At 36.6% G+C, this 25,844-nt stretch overlaps 1 protein-coding gene across 1 annotated transcript in view; it reads right to left on the bottom strand.

The window, feature by feature from the left end:
- Positions 1-5,378: 5,378 nt before the first annotated feature.
- RRP15 (ribosomal RNA processing 15 homolog) overlaps positions 5,379-25,844 on the bottom strand; it is a 46,820-nt gene continuing 26,354 nt past the window's right edge. Inside the window, exon 5 of the mRNA XM_029226802.1 lies at positions 5,379-5,896. Coding sequence (XP_029082635.1) covers positions 5,753-5,896 — 144 coding nt within the window. The 3' untranslated portion in view covers positions 5,379-5,752. The remainder of the gene's footprint in view (positions 5,897-25,844) is intronic.

Below are 25,844 nucleotides of genomic sequence, written 5' to 3'. Positions count from 1 at the left end.
GGGGTGGGCGAATGAGGTGAGCAGTGTTGGACCAGATGTTGCTAACAAAGCAAAATGAAACATATTTTGTAACTGTCTCTGGGGACAACTCTTCTGAATACAAAAGTTTCATCACACACCTAGATAAATAGCCCTAAATCATAACTCCCTGAAAGTGTGCTCAGTAGACCAGATGAAAAATATTAATGTGTTTCTAAGCTACAAAACATCCTTTAGAGAATCTGAAATTGTTTAAGAATTGTTGGACGATATCTTCAAACTACAAAATTCTGATTAGATTTATTACAACTCTTAGTATTTTGTTAACCACCGATCACTACTCTAAATGTCCTGTCACCTATCTCAGACACCATTTTACTTCCAAGTCTGTTCATTGGTCCTCCTGATTGATATATTTAATCAAGTTCTGAAAAGCTCACACAGGGAAAAAATTTACCAGGAGGCCTACCTTTGCTGCAGTAGTCAGTAAGATTCATCTATCCAGCTGGCCAAAATTCAGACTCCTGCTTTCTTGGGGAAGGAATGAGAGAGCTTTTTGTAGGCATGGAAGAGTTCTCTCTCCCTTTTCCAAAATTTGTTCTAACTGCCAATTCACCTCAAATAGTCTTCGTACTCATAATATCTGCAGGACTCAACAGACTCACTACCTATCACAGATATGCTGAGTGGAGACAAACATCAGTCATGTTGATGCTAATAGATAAATTTAAGGAAGGAGCACTATGAACTCTGCTTCCTTCAACTGAAAACCGTTTCCAAGTAAAAATGAACTTTTCATCAACAGAGTACCGACAAATTAACCTCTTCACACCCCTAGACAAGCTTCATTATTCTAGGACTCCTATTACTGTACAATCACTGTACAATTCTGTTACAATAGTTTTTTAATGTACAAATTAGATTCCACTATAATAGTTTTTTAAAGGGTTATCTTTTAACAAACATTTCTAAAGTCATGGCACATAACTGATTTATTTCAAGTTATCACTGTTAATCCAAATTGGCACACAATCCAAATCATACAGTGGGCACGTACTGCAGGAAGTCGACTTTAAAAAGGAATAGGAGATTTGACTTTTTGATTTTTTACAGGAGCAAAATTACCCCTTATTTTGCCATAAACAATATCACTCAAATGATTCTAGTACAGTTCCTGGAACAGGTGCTCAATTAATGCCAGATAAATGCTTCACTTAACCTTCTAATTCTAGTAGGAAATCTAAGTCAAGAATCAATGGTAGGGCTTCCCTGGTGGCGCAGTAGTTAAGAATCTGCCTGCCAATGCAGGGGACACGGGTTCAAGCCCTGGTCTGGGAAGATTCCACATGCCGCAGAGCAACTAAGCCCGTGCGTCTCAACTACTGAGCCTGCGCTCTAGAGCCCGCAAGCCACAACTACTGAGCCCACGTGCCACAACTACTGAAGCCTGCGTGCCTAGAGCCTGTGCTCTGCAACAAGAGAAGCCATGACAATGAGAAGCCCACACACCACAACAAGTAGCCCCCCCCGCTCGCCGCAACTAGAGAGCCCGCGCACAGCAACGAAGACCCAACGCAGCCAAAAATAAAAAAACAAATAATTTATTAAAGAATCAACGGTAGCTAAAGTTATTTCACATCTAAGTTAAAAATGTACCATTTGCTATTTTATGCATTGCTGTGGACTGAATTTTTGATCCCCCGCCTTCCACAATTCATATGTAGAAGCTCTACTCCTAATATGATAATATTGGAGGTGGAGCCCTTTAGGAGGCAATCAGGTCATGAGGCCCTTATAAAAGAGGCACTGAGAAAGACGATCTCTCTCTGCCTCAAGTAGACACAGCAAGAAGTCAGTTGTCTACAAACCAGGAGGAGGGTGCTCATCAGACATCAAATCTGCCAGCACCTTGATCTTGGACTTCCCAGCCTCCAGAACCATGAAAATAAATGTTTGTTGTTTTTCCCACCCAGTCTATGGTATCTGGTATAATGTCCTGGACTAAGACACACACACACACACACGCACACACACACACACACACATTCACACTTCCTTATGAAATTACAAATGTTAAAAAGTATCTACTGATTTTTCAAATGTATGTTTTAAAAGTGAAATTCACGTGGCACAAATATATCACTATACTAAGTGCAATAATGGTACTCTGTGATCATTAAAAAAACTGAAAAAATAAAACTTCCATCCCATTTCACTTATGACTCTTTTATATTATATAATTTTATATTAATATAATTTATATATATTAAAATTAGTATAATATAATTTTATATTAATAAACATCTATAATAAAATAAAATAAGTAAATCCGTATAGGGAAGAAACAAGTTATCCAAAAGATGTAATACCAACTTACTTATTTGACCTCCTCCTATCTCTTCTAAATATTTATGCTCTATGATGAGTCCTTTACAGGCATCCTCTCAGGCCTTACAATTCCTTACAAGGTCCTCAGTTTGTCCATGTTTCTGTTCACACTTCAACCTTAGGACTTCTCTGCTGTTATATGTTAACTGGGACATCTTTAGGTGTCTAGAAACTGCAATTAAATGGCTTTATGGTTAAGTACTGTATTTACATGTCCTAAAGACCAGCACGGGAGGAGGGATTAGTTTAGTTGGCAGCCACTGAATATTAAGTATGTTCATATGTGCAAAACACAGTGACTGAAAAGCCTTAAGAGGTTTTCCAAAATTTAAACATTCCCTTTCACCCACTTATTCATATTATGAAAGACAAAATATTTTAAAGGATTGGACTTACCCTCAAATAAATCTTCCAGAGCTTCCTATGGAGTCATTTCAGGTTCTAAGTACTGAAAGCGAGCCTTTGAATTAGTCCATCCAAAGCGTTTCCAAGATATATTTTTCAACGAGTAGAATAATACTTAATCTATGTAGAAGTCTACTTAACTTGAAAATAAATTCAGTATTCTAAGTTAAAGTACTAAACTACTGTAATGATTCTAAGTTATTGTCAGTCTATAACAGGTATTAATTTTGTGAGATTTCAACGCCTAAAAGCAAAAAATAAGCAATACTAAACTATGCTAGTACTGATAACATTCACCCCAGCCATCTGAATATCCAGGTAAGGGAATAAGATAATACCTAGGTACTGGTTACCTGGTTACTATTTTCCATTGTTCTTTTTAAACAAACAAAAATAAAATCTTTTTATTACTCTATTACCCTAAATAGTTACCAAAAATAAAATCCAAATATTGTTATTTTTAGATAACTATGGGGGGGAGGGGTATAGTAATGCTGTTCTTTCTCTTTTCCCTCCTTAAAGAACTCAAAGACAATATCAGAAGTTAGGTGCAGAATTATTTATCTGATTGATGTCAGAATTTAAATGTTGTAGGGGGACTTCCCAGGTGGCGCAGTGGTTAAGAATCCACCTGCCAATGCAGGGGACACAGGTTCAAGCCCTGGTCCGGGAAGATCCCACATGCCGCAGGGCAACTAAGCCCGTGCGCCACAACTACTGAGCCTGCACTCTAGAGCCCGCGAACCACAACTACTGAAGCCTGCACGCCTAGAGCCTGTGCTCCGCAAGAAGAGAAGCCACCACAATGAGAAGCCCACGCACCACAACAAAGAGTAGCCCCTGCTCGCCACAACTAGAGAAAGCCCACACGCAGCAACGAAGACCCAACGCAGCCAAAAATAAATAAATAAATAAATTTTAAAAATAAATAAATAAATAAATGTTGTAGGTAAAATATTTAGGGTAGAGATGACAGAGCTAGATTATTTGAAACATCCATCTAAAGATACAGAGTTTTTAAAATAATATGCTCATCCTTAGATTCATATATGGTGGTATTTTGCTTAAATATTTGATTGCCAATATGCAGAAATATTAATACATATAAAACATCCTATCTTTATGACAAAAATTATTTCACGTGATTTACATATGCTTTACACCTTCTAACATAAGTGATTTTTTTTTTCTTATAGCAGCAACTCAATTTTATTTTGGAATAAAATGATTTCTGAAAGAAGAAAATCTGCCAATATTCTCTTCCTTCCTTTCAGTTTGAAAATCTTGCTCAATTTTTCTAAATTAAACTAATGACTATATGATAAGTTTATGTTAAAAAACAACTTTTTTACTAAACAAGAAGTTATTTACCCATTTCTATCACCTGATGTCCTATTCAGAAGAATTTTTGCAAAGCTTTAATATGATTCAGAAACAGATTAATAGCAGGAAAAAAAAGAGTAAAATCTTTAATTCTGAGAAGATAAAAGTTTTTAGGTGCTGCAAATTTGTTTCTCAAAATTATCTACGTGTGAGGTTGTATTGAAATATTTATCTGTGTTAAGTTATACTGAGATGTTTAGCATGCTCATGTTACTACTGAGGACTAGTTGCTCACATTTACTTATATTACACTGACAAAATAGCAGTTCTATAATTTAAGAAGACACTAAATTTCAAAAGTTTGGATACATACAAAAATGTACTTTGAGCTCTGCTGGTTTAATCATTTGATATCTTAGATGTATACCGTCCTTTAGGATAACAAATACCAGGCCATGGACTAATCTAACTTTGGTTACATAATACTTGTAACACCCAAATGGGTTTGCAAATATAAACGTCTCTGCTCTAGCACAGTTTTGAGGGGAGGATTATCCTTCGATATATAACAGATGCAAGCATGTGCAATTTGGTAGTAGGAGGGAACTATTTTTACTGTGGAAAGATGGAGTAAGGGATGGACCCTTTTAAAAAAGAACAGATCACTTTTATTAAATAATTCCCCTACAAAGTTTGCATCTTAGGCCCAGTTTCACAGAAATTTCGGAATGATATTAAATAGCCCTGCTTTCTCTTATCTTTTTGTTTAACACCTAGATTCTGAAAGTCATCCAATTTAATAATCTTTAAGACAACTATAAGAAATCAAGTCTCAAATCAGATGCAGACTATCTGTTGTCTAACTACCATTTCACTGGTCAGCCAGTCCATAAAAAAAGAATTTACGCTAACTCAAATATTTAGGGAAAATAAGAGAAACTAGAACATGTCAAATATGCTTCCTAAGAAATTATGCCTCATTGCATAAGTTAAATATGAGAATTTCCACCTCAGTAAATCTCTCATACAAAAATAACCTAACACTTAAAATAAATCTAAGCCATTATTTATATATATTACTTAGCATAAAAAAGGAAATAATATAAAAGTAGAAATTTGATGTTTCTTAAATCATAATTGCCAAAGTGTCTAAAAATAAAATCATCACCCCAAATCAGAAATGCTATAATTTAAAAATCTGCTACATAGTTTTTCTCAATAGCTCACCAAAAAAAACACACCAACGCTTCCCCACAAAAAATATACATATATAGGTCTGTAAGTTAGAGGCTGAAAAATATTAACTTCAAGGAGTTCATTTTAATTATGAATTGATATTGCATTTCTACAACCCTTGGTGATACTTAAATAAAACACCAATATCCAAAAGCAACAGGTAAGCCTATAATGAACTTGGCAAAATGCATATCTCAAGTAGAAATATTTCTACAAACGTTCTAAAGAACAATGCTTAAAATTATACAAGGTCTGAAATATCATTTTAACCAAGTTTACATGAAAAAGAGAAACACCAAAGTTGATAATAGTGAAAGTCTTTTGGCTCTCTTACAAATGGTATCTTTATAATTTCCCAACTTTCAGAGCACGAGTATTTTTCTAGGAAAAATAAAATGGAAACTGTGTTTCTTATATAGCTTTATGTGTCAGAGTCACTTCCAGACCCCGGTCTGTTGTCATCTGGTCCATCACTTCCTTTGTCCCAGTCTTTCATGGATGCTCCCATCATGAAATTATCACGTAGGATAGCCCATCCTGGGCCCTCTTCTGATTTTGCTTCAGTCTGTGGAAAATTATACAATCAAAATATTCAGAAGTCAATTTCATCATAAGGAAATTTTAAAATTCCAAGCTATAAAACAAACCTGCCAACACTTTTATAATAGGAGTGAAATCAAGACAAATTATAGACTGACTTTATTTATACACTGTGATCATATATGCACAAATATGTAGTACTATGTTAAAATATTTCAGCCTTATAAAAGAACCATGGAGCAGAATTAAACTTTTTTTTTTTTGCAGTGGGGGGTATAATACAGTAAAATCTAGGTTTGGTATCAATTTTTAAAATCTTCTGACAATCAAAACAGACTTACAAAATATCGTTTAACATTCAGTGATAACTTATTAGAAAATGTTTGGCAAATTATTTTAACACAAAGAGAAATTTAACAAAGGTTTTTAACCCAAAATAAATTAAAGGCGAGAAAATGAAACTAACCTGATACTGTGCTAGGTTTTAATAGATGCTATCTCATTTAACATTTGATAAAAATTTGAACCAGGGCTTCCCTGGTGGCGCAGTGGTTGAGAATCTGCCTGTTAATGCAGGGGACACGGGTTTGAGCCCTGGTCTGGGAGGATCCCACATGCCGCGGAGCAACTGGGCCCGTGAGCCACAACTAGTGGGCCTGCGTGTCTGGAGCCTGTGCTCCGCAACAGGAGAGGCCGCGATAGTGAGAGGCCCGTGCACTGCAATGAGGAGTGGCCCCCGCTCGCCGCAACTAGAGAAAGCCCTCGCACAGAAACGAAGACCCAACACAGCAAAAATAATAAATTAATTAATAAAACTCACTCCAAGTTTCAAAAAAAAAAAAAAACATTGAACCAAATGTTCTTTATTTAGGTTATAATCTCACCGCCTGGCCAAATCATGGACTCAAAAGACTAATCACATGCTAAAACCATAAATATCTGAAACAGGCAATAAACATAACAGGTAGTCAATTCATTTTGTTCATTCATAGGATTTATATAAGACTATGTAAGAGAGGCTAAGAATTACAGCCTCTTATTTCATGCTACAACAGTACCACCTTGTGGCATTCATTAAGTAATGCAGGGTGCTGAACTCTAAACTGGTTTCTTTCCTTCATTCCACAAATATTTACTGAGAACTGCATATCAAATACCTTTCTTAGTGTTAAAAACAGAGTGATGAACAAAACAAAGTCCCTGTCTTCATGGAGCTAACAGTCTGTGCTTTTCTACTTATGCCATTCACAGAAATACACAATGTGGGAAAAATCTCTCTAAATATACGAGAACCCATTTGGTTAGAAAATACTGTTACCTTATGGGAGCCATTAATCATATAAAAAGCAATTATTAAGGGAAAAGATGTTAAAGACATTTACTGGGTTAAGAGATTACTTATCTAATTCTGCTGAAGCTATCTTTTATTTTAAAAAATATAGCCCTGAAACAGTCATACCATTAAAAAAAAAAAAAAAGGACACTATTACAAACAGGAAAAATCTCCTATTGGCTTACTCCTCAGGGCTTGTCCCTCAGTAGAACCCAAAGACTGGACAGCATATAAATGTGACCAAAGATTTGCAGAAATGACTTAGTGAATCAAACAGTGCACTTTGTACTATAATTTAACCAGCATAAAGAAACAAAAACATCTGTGCTAGGTTAAACCCAACAGTAAAACAGTTCCAATGCTTTTCACGCCACACTGATAGAGAGTAATGAAGTAGAAAGGCAATTTATAACGCTGCTCACGGAGGATGCTAACACCTCCCCATCCCAGTGTCAAACCTACATTCCTAAAAACGATTTCTGCTTCTGTCAGATTAAATTACCTAACTGGATAAAAGGCCATTTTCCCTGATTCAACTGAAGTTTTCTTTGCCAATCTCTTCACCTTACTTAAGAGAGACAGTTGCTCCCAATGAACAGAGATCCACTTAGAACCAATAACTGTAACACTTCTCCTGCCAAATTAATTATTCAAAGTTTTCAATTAAATTCTAAAAAGTGTATGCTTCCTGGTATAGGCATACACAAATTACTAACTAGTAAAGACAGCCTGACATTAATGTTTGTGTTTACATGCAAGTATGCACAACCTTAATGGTAAGGCTCCATGTTTAAATAACTACACCCAACATGCTATGAACACGTTACCAACCCAGAGCAGGCAGATCCCACGTGGCCGACCTCAATGCAGACTTGCTTCTACATGAGAGTTCACCCTGACAGCCAACTTCTGCCGCATCACAGAGTTGCAGGCACCACAAGAAAGGAGGGAAGGAAGAAGGGGAGACGAGGACAAAATCTTAAACAGGCAGTTCAGAAAGAAAGAAAGGAATAACAGTGGACCAAAGGAAAGGATTCATTAATTTAAATGGTGAGACCTACTGTCTCGATCAAGACGATCAAGTAAACGTATGTTTTAGGCAAAGAGAGCGATCACAGCATAAATTCAAAGCTCTTCTCAAGTGTCCAACTGGAAGATAATGAAGTAAAGCTTTACTGGGGGTTCTTGGTGGTGGCGTTCTGGTTTTCAAGCACTCATACAGTCTGCTTCAGTCAGTCTCAAAGTGTGGCCCTCACACCAGCATCAGCATCACTTGTTAGGAATTCACAATCTCAGGCCCATAAATACAGAAACATTAAAAAAACAACCCCCAAAACTTGGGCCCTGTTCCGGACCTACTGAATCAGAAACTCTGGTTTAATCTGTTTTAATAAGCCAACCAGCGCTTCTGATGCTCACTAAAGCCTGAGAACCACCAAATAAAAGGACAAATATTTCTTAGAGACAGTTTTCTTTCACTGCTGTAAGACTAAGTACACTTTACGGCTGAGAGAGAAAAGAGAGAGAAAAGATTTCAGATTTTGGAATCCAATGTCAGACACAGCACTGGATGCTTGACAGGCTGCCATCATTCAAGCTACGTTACAGTGGCATTTTTATACCACAAAGCAACAATATGGAGAAAAAAACTGACAACGTAAAATTTAGTACTAACAAGTGTAGGTTAATATAGTTTAAAAACAGGTATTTTCTATAGTATCTCTCAAGACGGCAGCTCAAGAAAAAAAACATCTCTCAAGATGACCCTTTAACTTCTAATGCCTCCACATGCTGAAGAAATATGCAGCAAGAAAGAAGGCAAGGGGATCCGTGTGAAGGCGGCTGTTTGAACATAGACAACTAGTCCTGCTCAACTGCACAGCTTAAGCAACAAAGGAAAAGTGACTGTTGTTTTAAAGACATAATCCACTAGGACAAGATCCAAAGAGAAAAACAGCCACAAAGTTTTAGACGGTGGAAGCAGATGGACTGGAGGCAACTGTCTTGGCAAAGCCAAGGAAGGTGAATCCTACAGCTGCGACTGTCAGGCTGACAGCTAACCCAAATCACGCGGCAGAATGTTCAGGGGAAAAAACCCAAAACTTAGAAACGGGCAGTTCTGGGTACTTCTGGAAGTGAGGGTAAGAACAGAGGAACCAAAATAAAGAGAATTGGGTGACAGTTATCTTAAGAAACAATCAGGTCTCTAGATCCGTTCCCCACTCCACACTCCCCTGGCAGAACATTTGAGGTTTAACCCCTGGAGAGGTTATGAGCTAGCACAGATGAAGGCATAGGTGCAGTACCAAAACCAAGGGATTAGGTTACTTACACACACACACACACACACACACACACACACACACACACACACTCCACCCCCAACAATGAGTCCCAGCCTTCTTCTCACATTGGGCTCCCAAAATGCTGGTCAGCAGATCTTTTTTCTCCAGGCAGGAGATCAGGAATACTCTAGAAAATGTGACCAGTTAATAATAAATAACCCACCGAGAGAAGCCTACATTAAAGCTCACATGTCATGTGGACAATATGCACATATTCAGAGTTTCCAGTAACCTTTTTAGAATTATTTGTTCTAGTCATGAACAGACAACTAAGGTTTATCAGAAGGAAGACAGAGAATAACATAAACACAAACATTTAAAAAGCAACTTGCTTGGGAGACTGGATTGACATATATACACTAATATATATAAAATAGATAATTAATAAGAAACTGCTGTATAAAAAATAAATAAAATAAAATTCAATAAATAAATGAAAAATAAAAAGCAAATTGCAGGAAAAAGAAACTATTCAGGTAGACAGCAGAAGAAGAACTACAATCCTGCAGCCTGTGGAACAAAAACCACATTCACAGAAAGACAGACAAGATGAAAAGGCAGAGGGCTATGTACCAGATGAAGGAACAAGATAAAACCCCAGAAAAACAACTAAATGAAGTGCAGATAGGCAACCTTCCAGAAAAAGAATTCAGAATAATGATAATGAAGATGATCCAGGACCTAAGAAAAAGAATGGAGGCAAAGATCGAGAAGATGCAAGAAATGTTTAACAAAGACCCAGAAGAATTAAAAAAATAAACAGAGATGAACAATACAATAACTGAAGTGAAAAATACACGAGAAGGAACCAACAGCAGAATAACTGAGGCAGAAGAACAGATAAGTGACCTGGAAGACAGAATGGTGGAATTCACTGCTGTGGAACAGAATAGAGAAAAAAGAATGAAAAGAATTGAAGACAGCCTAAGAGACCTCTGGGACAACATTAAACTCAACAACATTCACATTACAGGGGTCCCAGAAGGAGAAGAGAGAGAGAAAGGACCAGAGAAAACATCTGAAGAGATTATAGTCGAAAACTTCCCTAACATGGGAAAGGAAATAGCCACCCAAGTCCAGGAAGCGCAGAGAGTCCCATACAAGATAAATCCAAGGAGAAACACGCCGAGACACACAGTAATCAAATTGGCAAAAATTAAAGACAAAGAAAAATTATTGAAAGCAGCAAGGAAAAAACGACAAATAACATACAAGGGATCTCCCATAAGGTTAACAGCTGATTTCTCAGCAGAAACTCTACAAGCCACAAGGGAGTGGCATGACATATTTAAAGTGATGAAAGGGAAGAACCTACAACCAAGATTACTCTACCTGACAAGCATCTCATTCAGATTCAATGGAGAAGTCAAAAGCTTTACAGACAAGCAAAAGCTAAGAGAATTCAGCACCACCAAACCAGCTCTACAACAAATGCTAAAGGAACTTCTCTAAATGGGAAACAAAACAGAAGAAAAGGACCTACAAAAACAAACCCAAAGCAATTAAGAAAATGGTAATAGGAGCATACATATCGATAATTACCTTAAAGGTGAATGGATTAAATGCGCCAACCAAAAGACACAGGCTCGCTGAATGGATACAAAAACAAGACCCATATATATGCTGTCTATGACAGACCCACTTCAGACCTAGGGACACATACAGACTGAAAGTAAGGGGATGGAAAAAGGTATTCCATGCAAATGGAAATCAAAAGAAAGCTGGAGTAGCAATACTCATACCAGATAAAATAGACTTTAAAATAAAGAATGTTACAAGAGACAAGGAAAGGACACTACATAATGATCAAGGGATCAATCCAAGAAGAAGACATAACAATTATACATATACATGCACCCAACATAGGAGCACCTCAATACATAAGGCAACTGCTAACAGCTATAAAAGAGGAAATTGACAGTAACACAGTAATAGTGGGGGACTTTAACACCTCACTTACACCAATGGACAGATCATCCAAAATGAAAATAAATAAGGAAACACAAGCTTTAAATGATACATTAAACAGGATGGACTTAATTGATATTTATAGGACATTCCATACAAAAACAGCAGATTATACTTTCTTCTCAAGTGCACACGGAACATTCTCCAGGATAGATCACATCTTGGGTCACAAATCAAGCCTCAGGAAATTTAAGAAAATTGAAATCATATCAAGCATCTTTTCTGACCACAATGCTATGCGATTAGAAATCAATTACAGGGAAAAAAATGTAAAAAACACAAACACATGGAAGCTAAACAATACGTCACTAAATAACCAAGAAATCACTGATGAAATCAAAGAGGGAATCAAAAAGTACCTAGAGACAAATGAAAATGAAAACGCGACGAACCAAAACCTATGGGATTGCAGCAAAGGAAGTTCTAAGAGGGAAGTTTACAGCAATACAATCCTACCTCAAGAAACAACAAACATCTCAAATAAACAACCTAACCTTACACCTAAAGGAACTAGAGAAAGAAGAACAAACAAAACCCAAAGTTAGTAGAGGGAAAGAAATCATAAAGACAAGAGCAGAAATAAATGAAACAGAAACAAAGAAGACAATAGCAAAAATCGATAAAACTAAAAGCTGGTTCTTTGGAAAGATAAACAAAATCGATAAACCATTAGCCAGACTCATCAAGAAAAAGAGGGAGAGGACTCAAATCAATAAAATTAGAAATGAAAAAAGGAGAAGTTACAACAGATACCGCAGAAATGCAAAGCATCCTAAGAGACTACTACAAGCAACTCTATGCCAATAAAATGGACAACCTGGAAGAAATGGACAAACTTTTAGAAAGGTATAACCTTCCCAAACTGAACAAGGAAGAAATAGAAAATATGAACAGACCAATCACAAGTAGTGAAACTGAAACTGTGATTAAAAATCTTCCAAAAAACAAAAGTCCAGGACCACATGGCTTCACAGGTGAATTCCATCATATATCTAGAGAAGAGCTAACACCCATCCTTCTCAAACTCTTCCAAAAAATTGCAGAGAAAGGAACACTCCCAAACTCATTCTATGAGGCCACCATCACCCTGATACCACAACTAGACAAAGATACTACAAAAAGAGAAAATTACAGACCAATATCACTGATGAATATAGATACAAAAATCCTCAACAGAATCCAACAACACATTAAAAGGATCATACACCATGATCAAGTGGGATTTATCCCAGGGATGCAAGGATTCTCCAATATATGCAAATCGATCAATGTGATAACCATATTAAGAAACTGAAAAAAAAACCCATATGATCATCTCAATAGATGCAGAAAAAGGTTTTGACAAAATTCAACACCCATTTATGATAAAAACTCTCCAGAAAGTGGGCATAGAGGGAAGCTACCTCAACATAATAAAGGCCATATACGACAAACCCATAGCAAACATCATTCTCAATGGTGAAAAACTGAAAGCATTTCCTCTAAGATCAGGAACAAGACAAGGATGTCCACTCTCACCACTATTATTCAACATAGCTTTGGAAGTCCTAGCCACGGCAATCATAGAAGAAAAAGAAATAAAAGGAATACAAATGGGAAAAGAAGAAGTAAAACTGTCACTGTTTGCAGATGACATGATACTATACATAGAGAATCCTAAAGAGGGCACCAGAAAACTACTAGAGCTAATCAATGAATTTGGTAAAGTTGCAGGATACAAAATTAATGCACAGAAATCTCTTGCATTCCTATACATTAACAACGAAAGATCAGAAACAGAAATTAAGGAAACAATCCCATTTACCATTGCAACATAAAGAATAAAATACCTAGGAATAAACCTATCTAAGGAGGTAAAAGACCTGTACTCAGAAAACTATAAGACACTGATGAAAGAAATTAAGGATGATACAAACAGATGGAGAGATATACCATGTTCTTGGATTGGAAGAATCAATACTGTGAAAATGACTTACTACCCAAAGCAATCTACAGATTCAGTGCAATCCCTATCAAATTACCAATGGCATTTTTTACAGAACTAGAACAAAAAATCTTAAAACTTGTTTGGAGACACAAAAGATCCCAAATAGCCACAGCAGTCTTGAGGGAAAAAAACGGAGCTGGAGGAATCAGACTCCCTGACTTCGGACTATACTACAAAGCTACAGTAATCAAGACAGTATGGTACTGGCACAAAAACAGAAATATAGCTCAATGGAACACGATAGAAAGCACAGAGATAAACCCACGCACCTATCGTCAACTAATCTATGACAAAGGAGGCAAGGATATACAATGGAGAAAAGACAGTCTCTTCAATAAGTGGTGCAGGGAAAACTGGACAGCTACATGTCAAAGAATGAAATTAGAACACTCCCTAACACCATACACAAAAATAAACTCAAAATGGATTAGAGACCTAAATGTAAGACCAGACACTATAAAACTCTTAGAGGAAAACATAGGAAGAACACTCTTTGATATAAATCACAGAAAGATCTTTTTTGATCCACCTCCTAGAGTAATGGAAATAAAACCAAAAATAAACAAATGGCACCTAATGAAACTTAAAAGCTTTTGCAAAGCAAAGGAAACTACAAAGAAGACGAAAAGACAACCCTCAGAATGGGAGAAAATATTTGCAAAGGAATGGGAGAAATATTTGCAAAGGAATATTTGCAAAGGAATCAATGGACAAAGGATTAATCTCCAAAATATATAAACAGCTCATGCAGCTCAATATTAAGAAAACAAACAGCCCAATCCAAAAAAGGACCTAAATAGACATTTCTCCAAAGAAGACATACAGATGGCCAAGAAGCATATGAAAAGCTGCTCAACATCACTAATTATTAGAGAAATGCAAATCAAAACTACCATGAGGTATCACCTCACACCAGTTAGAATGGACATCCACAGAAAATCTACAAACAACAAATGCTGGAGAGGGTGTGGAGAAAAGGGAACCCTCTTGCACTGTTAGTGGGAATGTAAATTGATACAGCCACTATGGAGAACAGTATGGAGGTTCCTTAAAAAACTAAAAATAGAACTACCATATGACCCAGTAATCCCACTACTGGGCATATACCCAGAGAAAACCGTAATTCAAAAAGACACATGCGCCCCAATGTTCATTGCAGCACTATTTACAATAGCTAAGTCATGGAAGCAAGCTAAACGCCCACCGACAGACGAATGGATAAAGAAGATGTGGTACATATATAAAATGGAATATTACTCAGCCATAAAAGGAACGAAATTGAGTCATTTGTAGAGACGTGTATGGATCTAGAGTCTGTCATATAGAGTGAAGTTAAGTCAGAAAGAGAAAAACAAATATTGTATATTAATGCATATATGTGGAACCTAGAAAAATGGTACAGATGAACTGGTTTGCAGGGCAGAAATTGAGACACAGATGTAGGGAACAAACGTATGGACACCAAGGGGGGAAAGTGGTGGCGGGGGGAGGGGTGGTGGTGGGATGAATTGGGAGATTGCAATTGACATATACACACTAATATGTATAAAATAGATAACTAATAAGAATCTGCAGTTTAAAAAATAAATCAAATTAAATTAAAAAGAGAATATACTGAATAAACTTCAGTCAGTTGCTTTTAGTGTCTTTTACAAAAACAAGAAGCTCTGGGGAAAACAAGATGTTTCTGCTAGGACAAAATGCATGACAGGACAATACTGCCTGGGTGTGGTTTGGTTTTTAGTGCCTGGGGCATAGTCCATATTAATAGTATTTCTCATAATCCTCCTGATATGATCACTGGAGAAGAGTGGGAATTGAGCTTTTTCACTTATTTCTTTTTTAAAAAAAAAGAAACTATTCAAATAAAGAAAATTTAGGGGAAAATACCATTAATATCCTTGAAGAGTTAGAAGATTATATTGCATCCACAAAGAGAGAACAGTTACTATTTTAATATAAACATTAAGAGAATAACAAAGAGCTTGAAATTTAAAACACGATGGCAGAAATAAAAATATTATTATAGGGGTGAGAAGATAAAGTTAAGGAAACCACGCAGAAAAGAGTAAAAAGAAAAATGTGATGGAAAACAGAAGAAAAAGTAAGATAATTGGAGAACCAGTCCAAGAGGTTTAACATACAAATAACAGGTCTACAGACAGAGATATGCAAAAATGGAGAGGAGGAAAATTGATGAAATACTTCAAGAAAATTTCCCGAAAAGTGAAGGACACACATTTCCAGAATGAAAGGAGCCCTCCTGAAAGTCCAAAACACTAAAGAAAAATTGAGCCACATCAAGGACACCATGTACAATTTCAGAACAAAGGGGTGCTAAAAGAATGTGCTATAAGCTGCCAGAAAGCAAACAAATAAATCACATACATACAGATGATCAGGAATCAGAATAAGATTCAGATTTTCCTACAGCACCACTGGAAGCAAAAAAGCAATAGATGAATGCTTTCCAAATGCTAAAAGAAAGGAATTTCCAATTGAACATTTAATACCCAGATACACTGTTATTCAAGTGTGAGGACAGAATAGAGGCACTTTCAGACACATGAGGTACCCAAAACTTTACTTCCAATTAAGCCTTTCTCGAGAAACTACTGAGAATGCCCTCCACAAAAAGGTGGAGTAAATCAAGAAGAGAAAGACACAGGAAAGAAAAAAATAAGGACATCCAACGCAGGAAAGAGAAGGGCATGTCCAGGATGAGACTGAATGGAGACTCCAGCACGGTGACTAGTCAGGCAGGGTGGAAAGCTTGCAGCAGTGACCTCGGGAAAGGCTGCTGAGAGCTGTCATCACCAGCCAACTGCCACAGTCCCATCATTTTAACTGGACAAAACCCCTAGAGGGTATGCTTTACCGAAACAGTGGGAGTAAACCAAGAAAGAAGAAGATACGAGATCCAGGAAATAGGGAATCCAATCCAGCAGACATTCCAAGGATCAGAAGAAATTTACGTCCCAGGATGACAACTGTGAAGCGGCCCAAGGGAGCAATCAACCCAGAAAAAGGAAAATAAGAGGATTCTAGGAGAGAATGTCTCCAATAAAGTTTTTATAATAGATACATTACCTGAGGTAATTTCATTTTGAAAAACTAAATAAATTGTGGACGTTAAATATGAAAATCAAGGCAATTATTCATTTCAGGAAAAACAAATAGAAAGGAAGCGTAAGTAAGGAATATTACAACCTTCAGCTGTAAATAATACTTGTACAGGCATAATAATATATGCTGAACCCTGAATTAGCAAAAAATTATAAACTAACTATATTGAAAGGACATCCGGGAGGAAACAGAATGTGTAAGAGGAATGAAATATTTGCCTACAATAAGAGAAAGCCAATAGGTAACACCTCAAATTGACAAATCAAAAGATCTGGCTCTGTGATAGTTGGGAATATGAGATGTTTAAGTACCAGCAGAACTAGCCACAGGAGCCAGCTGTCCTGGTTGCCCTGGGGTCAGAGCCGTGCAGAGTAGACAGAATGGGGCAGAAAACTGCTTTATGTGATAATGAACTTTTTGGCAAAATGTGGTCTTTTAAACTATATGCCTAAGTAAAAATTAATTTAAAAAGGAAAAAACAGGACAACAAGGAGAAAACCAACTATTCTTCAATCATTTCCACAAATCCCCAAGTTTTACAAGCCTCCTCCAACATCTTCCTAAAAAAATCTCCCCCAAGAAACCTTTCTGGTTTTATTAACCATAATGATTCTGCTTTCCTTTCTAACTTATTCAATGAAAAAAAGAATTATACTATGAAGCTATTATGTGCCAGACACTTTATATAATATGCCCTTGCTTCTAATTCTCCTAAGTTTCCTAGCCAGATTGCCATCATCCTTCTCATCTTTCATAAGGAAACTAAGGCTCAAAGAAGTGAAGCAACTTATTTAAGTCAGAGTTAATAAACAGCTCCATTTGATTCCAAAGCCCAAGTTCTTTCCATAATACTACACTGCTCTACAACTTAATCAATATGAACACAATATATTACTAAGTCATCTGTTATAACCTAAAAAATTACACAGTAGAGTGAGTACTAAAGTACACTGAAAACAACTGAATACACTTTCAGATAATTTCTATGAAAGTCAAAACTTGGGCAAATTATCTCACACAACAGATTTACATAATTTCAACTTACTGGATCTTTTCCATAAAGATGACTTAACCATTAAGTAGAAAACCTCCTAAATGCCTGGAGCACCCACAAAGAAAAGGTGGATCAGAGATTAATATAAGAAAAGGAGAAAGCTTGAAGCAAATTCCAAATGTGTCATTTGTTGGTAAAATTTCCCTAGGGTGATCCCTAGATAGGTTTCATTAAATGTTAAGACATCAGGAGAATTAAAGGTTTTTGTTTTATTTGTAAAATAGAAGTAGTGGCAATATGATGTATTATGTTTACAACAGGAATAAAAAACCAAGAGAGTTCTGGATGTGAATCATTGTTAACCACTGACTACAACACTACAAATGAGAAAGTTTAGATAGAGGTCCGAGACTTGAAAGAAATTAAATGTACTTCCCTTTCTTAACCTTGGTATAAATGTAATGTAAGAGACAGTTAATCATACTGTACATGTGAGGCACAGATATTTACCACCATCAGATGGAAGTTGTTTTGACATCTAAGTCTGGGTGTCTTAACATCTAAGACGGGACTGATAAAAATTTAGCAACTTATGAAGTCTATCAGGGTTACTGCAAGGCAGCAATGACTCAATGACCTAAAGCAACCTACAAGACAACTCTCTGTGCCTACATCAACTGAAAAATAAAACTGACTTAAATGCAAAAAACTTAATGAAAACCATATGACGCAAGGAAACAAAACAGTCCCCACCCTCACTGGCCTGGTTTTACACAAATATTTAATCAAGATCATACAGAAGCAGTCTGTGTTGATTTTGAAGATGAAGACAACCCTTAAAAATGTTAATCAGCTTCCATTTCAAGGTTCAAACATACACTGGCAGCTATTGAAAAGAAAACTGAAAACAGAGGTTTGGAATTATTCATTAGTCTAATACCAAATAATTAAGAGCTTAACCTCATTTCAGTTTTGAAGGGGGAAAATTAAAGTTAAATCCTAAAAAAATAAACATTATAATCATATCTAAATTTAGCAATCAGCAATAGCTGATTTCATTGCTTTCCCTAAGAAGAGCGTTCTGTTTGCATTTTAATTTATTTTCACCTAAACTAAAAAAGGTTCATACCACTGGTTAAATTCATCTTAATACCTTTGTTGTTGCAAATTTTTGTAAGCTATTTACAGCTGTAGTTAGTAATCTCCCCTACATTTGTGAAAGGAAAATCAAAATGGAGTCAGTATTGCTAAGAGAGCCCTCTAAAACACAGCCAAGGGGCCATTAAAGAAGTGTGACTTATGCACATCTCAGCCTGGATGGAATCTCACCCTTTGACCTGATGAAGCCATCCAGAACATCTACCAGAAATTCGTGACAGCACAGCCTATCTACTTATTGGACCCTACCCTAAAACAACTCATGATTTCTTAAGGACAAAAATATTTTCTGACTTCGGTCAGAGTCAATCACAATTCTCGTCGGGTGACTTTAAACAACCTCATGGCTTTTCATCTTTATGATGAAACTTTCTCTTCCCTGGAACACTCTTCTGGGATCAACCGAATCGTCTGCATCTCCCAAACTGCAATTCTTAAGACCCCAAATAAACTCTTTTCTTATTTGCAGACTCCTGCTTCTTTTTTTTTTTTCTGGTTGACATATTAAATCCTATCTAAAAGTTCTGCCTTGAAATGAAGGGTATATGAGAAATCCCTTTATATAAAAAAATGTATTCTGGTAGAAATCAAAAGAAGTAAAATATAGCCCCAAATCTTTAGAATTTAAATAAGAGCACAAATGATTTTCTAATTGTGCAAGACATTGTAACATCCCTCTAAAGAATTGAAAATTCAATCATAAAGGACTGAAATTTTTCAATCTAGAATATACGAGAATTCCAATGAAGAATCTACTGATTCAAGTTTATATGAAAGATCCCATATCTAAACAAACTCAAACTTTTCTCTGATTCTCACAGAATTCTTAATAAGCAATTCCTACTTGCCTTTATCAATTTTTGCCTTCTCTATTCCTTCACAAGCTTGTTTAACTCTTTTACTAGGATGGTATTCCAGGCAACAAGCCCACTGGGCTTCATTTTTGTTAACTTTTTGTTTAGTTTCCAGATTCTTGTATAGTTTACAAATTCAGATGGGTAATTTCTAAGATCCAAGCAAACTAGAAAAGCATTTAATAAGAGATCCCAGGAAAAAAGATCAAGATGCTGAAATCATGTCACCTTTAATTACAGCCCAAGCACATATTAAATGTACAGAACTCTCTAAGAAAACCTAATGCTGCCTGGCTTTCCAAGAATTCAGGCCTAATATTCCTGGAAAACAAGCTTTTTTGATGCATTTTTTTTCATCCACTATACTGTTTTTTGCTTTTATTTCATTTGCTGCCCTTCACTTTACTATGCACTTAACACTTATGTGCTTGTTCAAAGTGGTTCTATTTGGTTTCTTCTGTTCTAACTTGCTATCTACATACATCTACCTCCACAAAATTAAGTCTTAGGAAACATTCCTGCATCCCTGATTTTCTTCATTGTTTATATTCTCCTAAGAATTGTTAAAAGCTGACTATACTGCCTAAAAAGACAAACAGAACATCTCAAGGAGCCTTTTGACACAAGTGCTCTATACATTTTCATACTCAATTAGGATCATGAAATATTTAGAACACACTCTGCCAGTCAGTCTCTTAAAGCACATCCTTATTCTTATATCCACTACATTACACAGTACATTAATGAGAATTGAGATTTATAAACAAATTAGCAGAGCTATGAATTTATCTAGAAAAGAGGCACCAATGTTTTAATATCACAACTTTGTTAAAAGCTTAAATGAAAAAAAACATACATAAGCCCCTCCTCCATGTGAGGACACAGCAAGAAGACATGCCTATGAACCAGGAAGCGGGTCCTCACCAGACACCAAATCTGCCAGCGCCCTGATCTTGGACTCCCAGCCTCCAGAACTTTGAGAAATGAATGTCTGTTGTTTAGGCCACCTAGTCTGTGATAATCTATTATAGCAACTTGAATGGGCTAAGACAGCATGTTACCTGACTATTCCCTCTTCTGAAATATGAGGGATGATAATAGTAAATACTCTCTCCCTCACATATCACATACACACACAGCCATAAAGGTCATTGATATAAATAAGTGGCTGCTTTTGCCAACAAAAAACTCCCTGTCATTCTTTTAAATGTAATATGTGATTATTATCCCTCCATTCTTCTCCTTAATTTCTTGAAGTACCCAACCCCCAAGGTCCTTGCAGCAATGAAACGTACAGACTTCTTGCTAGTCCAACACCGCAGTTAGTTTATGAGACGGGGTATCAACAAGGAAAAACTTTTTTTCAAAATATGGAAAAGTTCTTTGTAAAACCATGAAAAGCTAGCTATACAAACAAAACTAAGTTATATCTGGTAGATAATATGCATACTATCAATCAATCTAGTGAAGTCAACAAAAGATTTAAAAATAAATGGATTGTCTCACTAGAGTTCCTTGTACAAATGGGCGATTCCAAGTCTGGGACACAGGAAGTTCAAGGTTTGGTCTGGGACATCTTGTTATCCCAGAAGGCAAGAAGTACTCAAAGAAAAATGGGGTCATGTCAAAAGGGCACAAGAGCCAGTTTGCACTGGTTCCCATTACCTCATTTGTGAATTTAAGCATCAAAAAGCATAATGTTTGTAAAATATTGAACAAATAAAAATTCTTATGTCCATGATACTACACAAAAAACAACAAAAGGCGGGGGGAGAGAAGGCTCTCTTGCCAGCACTGGAGATGACTGCTAACCCAACTCCTCACTCCAGAAAGCAGTAATTAAAGGGAAGGGAACATTAGCCCCCATCTTTAGGAAAGTAAATTCATCCCTAGAAAAATTAAATAAATAAAAAAATAAATGAGAAAATCACCATTCTGTAAACTCCAATGACATAACTGTTTTAGGCAAGGATCATCAATCGATGCTAAAAGGCAAAGGAAAGATGGAGAAAGGTATACTTGCTCCTTCCAAAGTTATTCATCCCAGAAATCACTTTATAACTGTAGGGGGAAAATGCACTTTTAAAAAGGGACTATTTATTACCACTTTAACCAAATGAAAAACTACCATCACTAATATGGATGTGATGCAATAGTAAGTACAGACCAGCTAAGTATCACACCTATGAAATAGGCCAAAAGAGTTTAACCTAAATCCTCACCTTTAGTCCTAACTTCCAGCCTACTAAAAAAGGGGCAGAGAGGAACAAGTTAAAAGATATCATGACAAAACCATCAGGCAAATTCAGAATCTGGATTCATTCTTCAAGACAACTGGTTTGTCTTTATATATTCTTCTTAAAAAAAGGTGGGGTGGGGTGGGAGAGGACAAGGGACTGGTCAAGAAGAAAAGAGACCAGGATACAAGCAAATGTACGGTGTGAACCTCGACTGGATTCCAGTTCTCGAAGTTATAAAAGAATCCTTTGAATTCTGTGGTATGTGAATCACACAACAATAAACCTAATTTTTAAAAAAGAATCTCTGGGACAGTATAGAGACTACCTTCAAATAATCACCCCAAACAAACAAAAACTAGGTGGAGAGAGGATAGGCAGACAGCTATAAAATAAACACATGGACAAGTGCTAACAATTTTAGAAACTAGGTGACAGAAATACTGGTCTTTCACATGTTTTTCCTGTTTGAAAATTTTCTATAAAATAACTGAAAAAAAAAAGGATTCTAAAATTTCTATTAGGCAAACAATGATTAAATGATATCCAATAACTTTAAATTCCTTGATAAATGAATAGAAAGTCAATTCTAACAGTAAACTTATAAAGAATTTTCTTTCTTCTTTTTTTTCTTTTTGGCCACACCGCGCGGCTTCCGGGATCTTAGGTCCCCGACCAGGGATTGAACCCGGGCCCACAGCAGTGAAAGCGCCGAGTCCTAACCACTGGACCACCAGAGAATTCCCCAAAGAATTTTCTAAATGAGTCTAATGAGTTTCATAATTCTGAAGTGTTTTACTATAATATTTTATCTTACTTCCTCCTTAACCAGTTTTAAGGAATGAGGTTTTAAAGTGGGTCATCCCCCAAGTGCTACTACATAACCAGTGAAGGGGAGGTGAGACCCAGAACTCAGCAAGCTGCCTTGCTTACCTCTCTGTCTAGTCTGGGCAGGCAACACTGGGGCTCGCCAGACAGCCCCCCTTCTTTCCAGCTCATCTAGGCGAGAGAATGGAGACAGTTTTCTGTTCTGCTTCTAAAAAAGTACCTCAATATTTTAAGCACACGGGCACTAATGGCTGAAAGACAGTTCTGGAGCAATAGAGACTAGGTTTTCATCCCGAGTCTGTCAATTATTATCAGTGTGTCCTGAGGCAAGTCATTTAATCTGACTTTGGGTTTCTCATCTTTAAATGAGAGTTCTAGTATTTCTTAAAATGATAATTATATAAAAGCACTTTCCATAGTACCTGGCGCAAAGCGAACAATAATAAGGCCCCTCCCAGCCCATTTACCCCATCCCTACCACTAATGCCCTGAGTCATCATGTACACACAGAGCCCCCGACTGAGGACATCTGTGGTCTTCTAATGTTCTGCGCACTATTCACGAAGTTGAGGGCGTTCAAATAGTAGGAAAGCGCCCACTGAGAAACCAAATCCCCCTTGCTAAGGAAAATCTTGTTAAGTTACACAGTTCAACCACAGCTTGAAGTGTGGGGTAAGAGAAAGTGGACACATTTCTAGGTCCTCAAAATCTAGTTTTATTAGTTTGTAAGAAGTCTGCATTACTAGGCCAGACACACCTAAATGAGAGAGAACCTTCCAAATCTAAACACAATTTTTATTCAATTATTAGATAATTTTTGGACGATCCAGTAATTCAGCAGTAGTAACAACAGTTTCCTTACAAACTAGCTTCCAACTTCAGATTCATCTTTAACTATTATCTGTTAGGAAAAAATAAGGACTATAAGAAACTCATTCTAATGACATGCTATTGCAAACATTTATATAGTGCTTACTAGATGCCAAGCTTTCTAATTCTAAGCACTTTACATATACTAAATCACTTGACTCTCACAGTATCTCTGTGAGGTCATTATAACTCTTAGAATGACTGTCTTAAACAGAGAAGTATCCTAGGTTTGGTGTGGGTAAGCAACCCATCTGCAGTTAGTGGCAGACCAAGTATTCTGAGCCCAGGCGGTCTGGTTCTCTAGTCTGTGTGTAAAATAATTCTTTTGATTTTTAAAAATGCACCATAAGTGCAAACACATGGGTGTAAGACACATCTTGTGCAGGACATTTAAATTAAAAAAAAAATCAAAGAAAGAAAGAAAAAGCCTCAATCTCACTGATGAAAATCCTATGCAAGCAGCCACTTCAGCCCCTTCAAATAGAACATTTCTTCAAAGAAGGCAAGAAGATGTACGGCACCACTATTAATTTTTATTTTAACAGTAACTAAAGATTTCCACAGCAGCTCCATAATTATATTTTTCACTTATGCCCATATTTCCCCCATGTCAAATGCTGTATGTTACCACACTGCCAAACGTAAGTTCACTTTGATTAAAACTGCTGTTCAAATCAGAAACCACCCTATGTTAAAATTAAACAGCGTATTTTAAGAGTGAGTACAGAGAGAAACTGGCTTTAGGCTGTTCCCATCAACAGCAAAGTGTACAATCATGCTCATTCTTACTTCAAACTTGGAGTCTCTCTAAACTCTAATCTATTTAGGCATTTTCAGTAAACAAACATTAAGCTGAATTATTTACAAAGTGGGCATTCCACACATTCCTGTTAGAGCCGCTTTCATGTGAGAGTAAAACAGTGTTGCCCTGCAATGTAGGGGCAACTTAAGGACAGCATCTTTCTCCACCCCCTTGCCTGCCTTCCACACCCCCAACTCCTTTTAAAAACTGAGGCCTGGAAATGGCCAGGGGACCACCTAGGGACCTGTGTGAGGAGTCCCTCCATTCCTAGGCTTTCTCCCTTGGAAGGAGAATTCAGTAGGTCTATGAATCAACAGGAATGCACAATTTTAAAAGTACACAGCAATTCAGAGTCTAGGTCTAAGTTACCAAGATACCAAAGAAGCCAGGTATTTCAAAAGTATTCCCACCACTAAATACCTAGCTGTGAAGAAATCACATGGTTGTCATTTATGAGAAATGTATGAGAAACAGAGCCCCCTAACTTATCTCTATGCTTGACACTTAAAGCACTCATATCACAAAATCAGAAAAAAGTAAATACCTAGTCTCTTCCAGTAACTTTTCCCCTTGATTTTGATTGAAATTTGTTGTCCTGCAATCAGTAAGGAAATTTACATTCTAACAGAAACTAGCTAGCACTTTCTCTTACTACAAAATTATTATTGCGGTTTCGTTTTAACAAAAGCCCAAATTGATATATTGACAATTTCAAATAAATGAAAACACTGCAGAAAGTCTGTAATTTCAAGAGTGTTAATAACATATAGTCAATGATCTCCTAACAGCAGCCAATATACTCTCCTTAGAGACTTAACAGATTTAAATTGCATCACCTTTGCTTCTGTGCCACCTTTAAGGAAACAGGCGCTTAAGTTCCAAGAAATCTGACTGAATTTTAGTCAACTTTTCAAGAAAAGAGCAAAAGGAATAATCACAACTTTGAAAGGTAAGGAAAAAAATTAGCAGCTCTAATTATTAAAATCTTGATTATTCAACATACTGGGAAAACATCACTCTAGACTGCTATGTGTTCTGAATGGGGGAAGGAAGGTACTATTCCCTTAAGGATTAAAACTAATCTCTAATGAAAACTTTTCTTATACAAAATGTAAGTTTTTGTTGCTTCCTTAAACAGAGTGTCCTAAATACAATCTTATCTTAAAAAAAAAAAATTCACTCAAGGTCAACATCAAGGAAGCAGCCAACGTGCCCTGCCACATGTTGGTATGTGGCTGGTACATTCAGGGCTGCATTTATTTGGTCCAAGGGAGGGATTTACAGATTCTGGATTAGAGAATTCCCTCCGAATAGGTGACAATTAATTCTTTAAACTTAGAAATGTTTCCATTTCTAAAGTACACTATTCACCTTCCCCGACTGGGTAAACAGACTAACTGTCCTCTGTGTCCGGGACCCTGCAGAGACAGACAGACTCTTGAGCTCCTGCACTAAGCGGCCTTCACACACA

This window comes from Monodon monoceros, unplaced genomic scaffold, assembly GCF_005190385.1.
Source record: "Monodon monoceros isolate NGI ecotype Baffin Bay Population unplaced genomic scaffold, NGI_Narwhal_1 Super_Scaffold_18, whole genome shotgun sequence".
NCBI lineage: Eukaryota > Metazoa > Chordata > Mammalia > Artiodactyla > Monodontidae > Monodon > Monodon monoceros.
The sequence above is the reverse complement of the archived record's forward strand: the minus strand, read 5'-3'. Positions and strand labels throughout refer to the sequence as shown.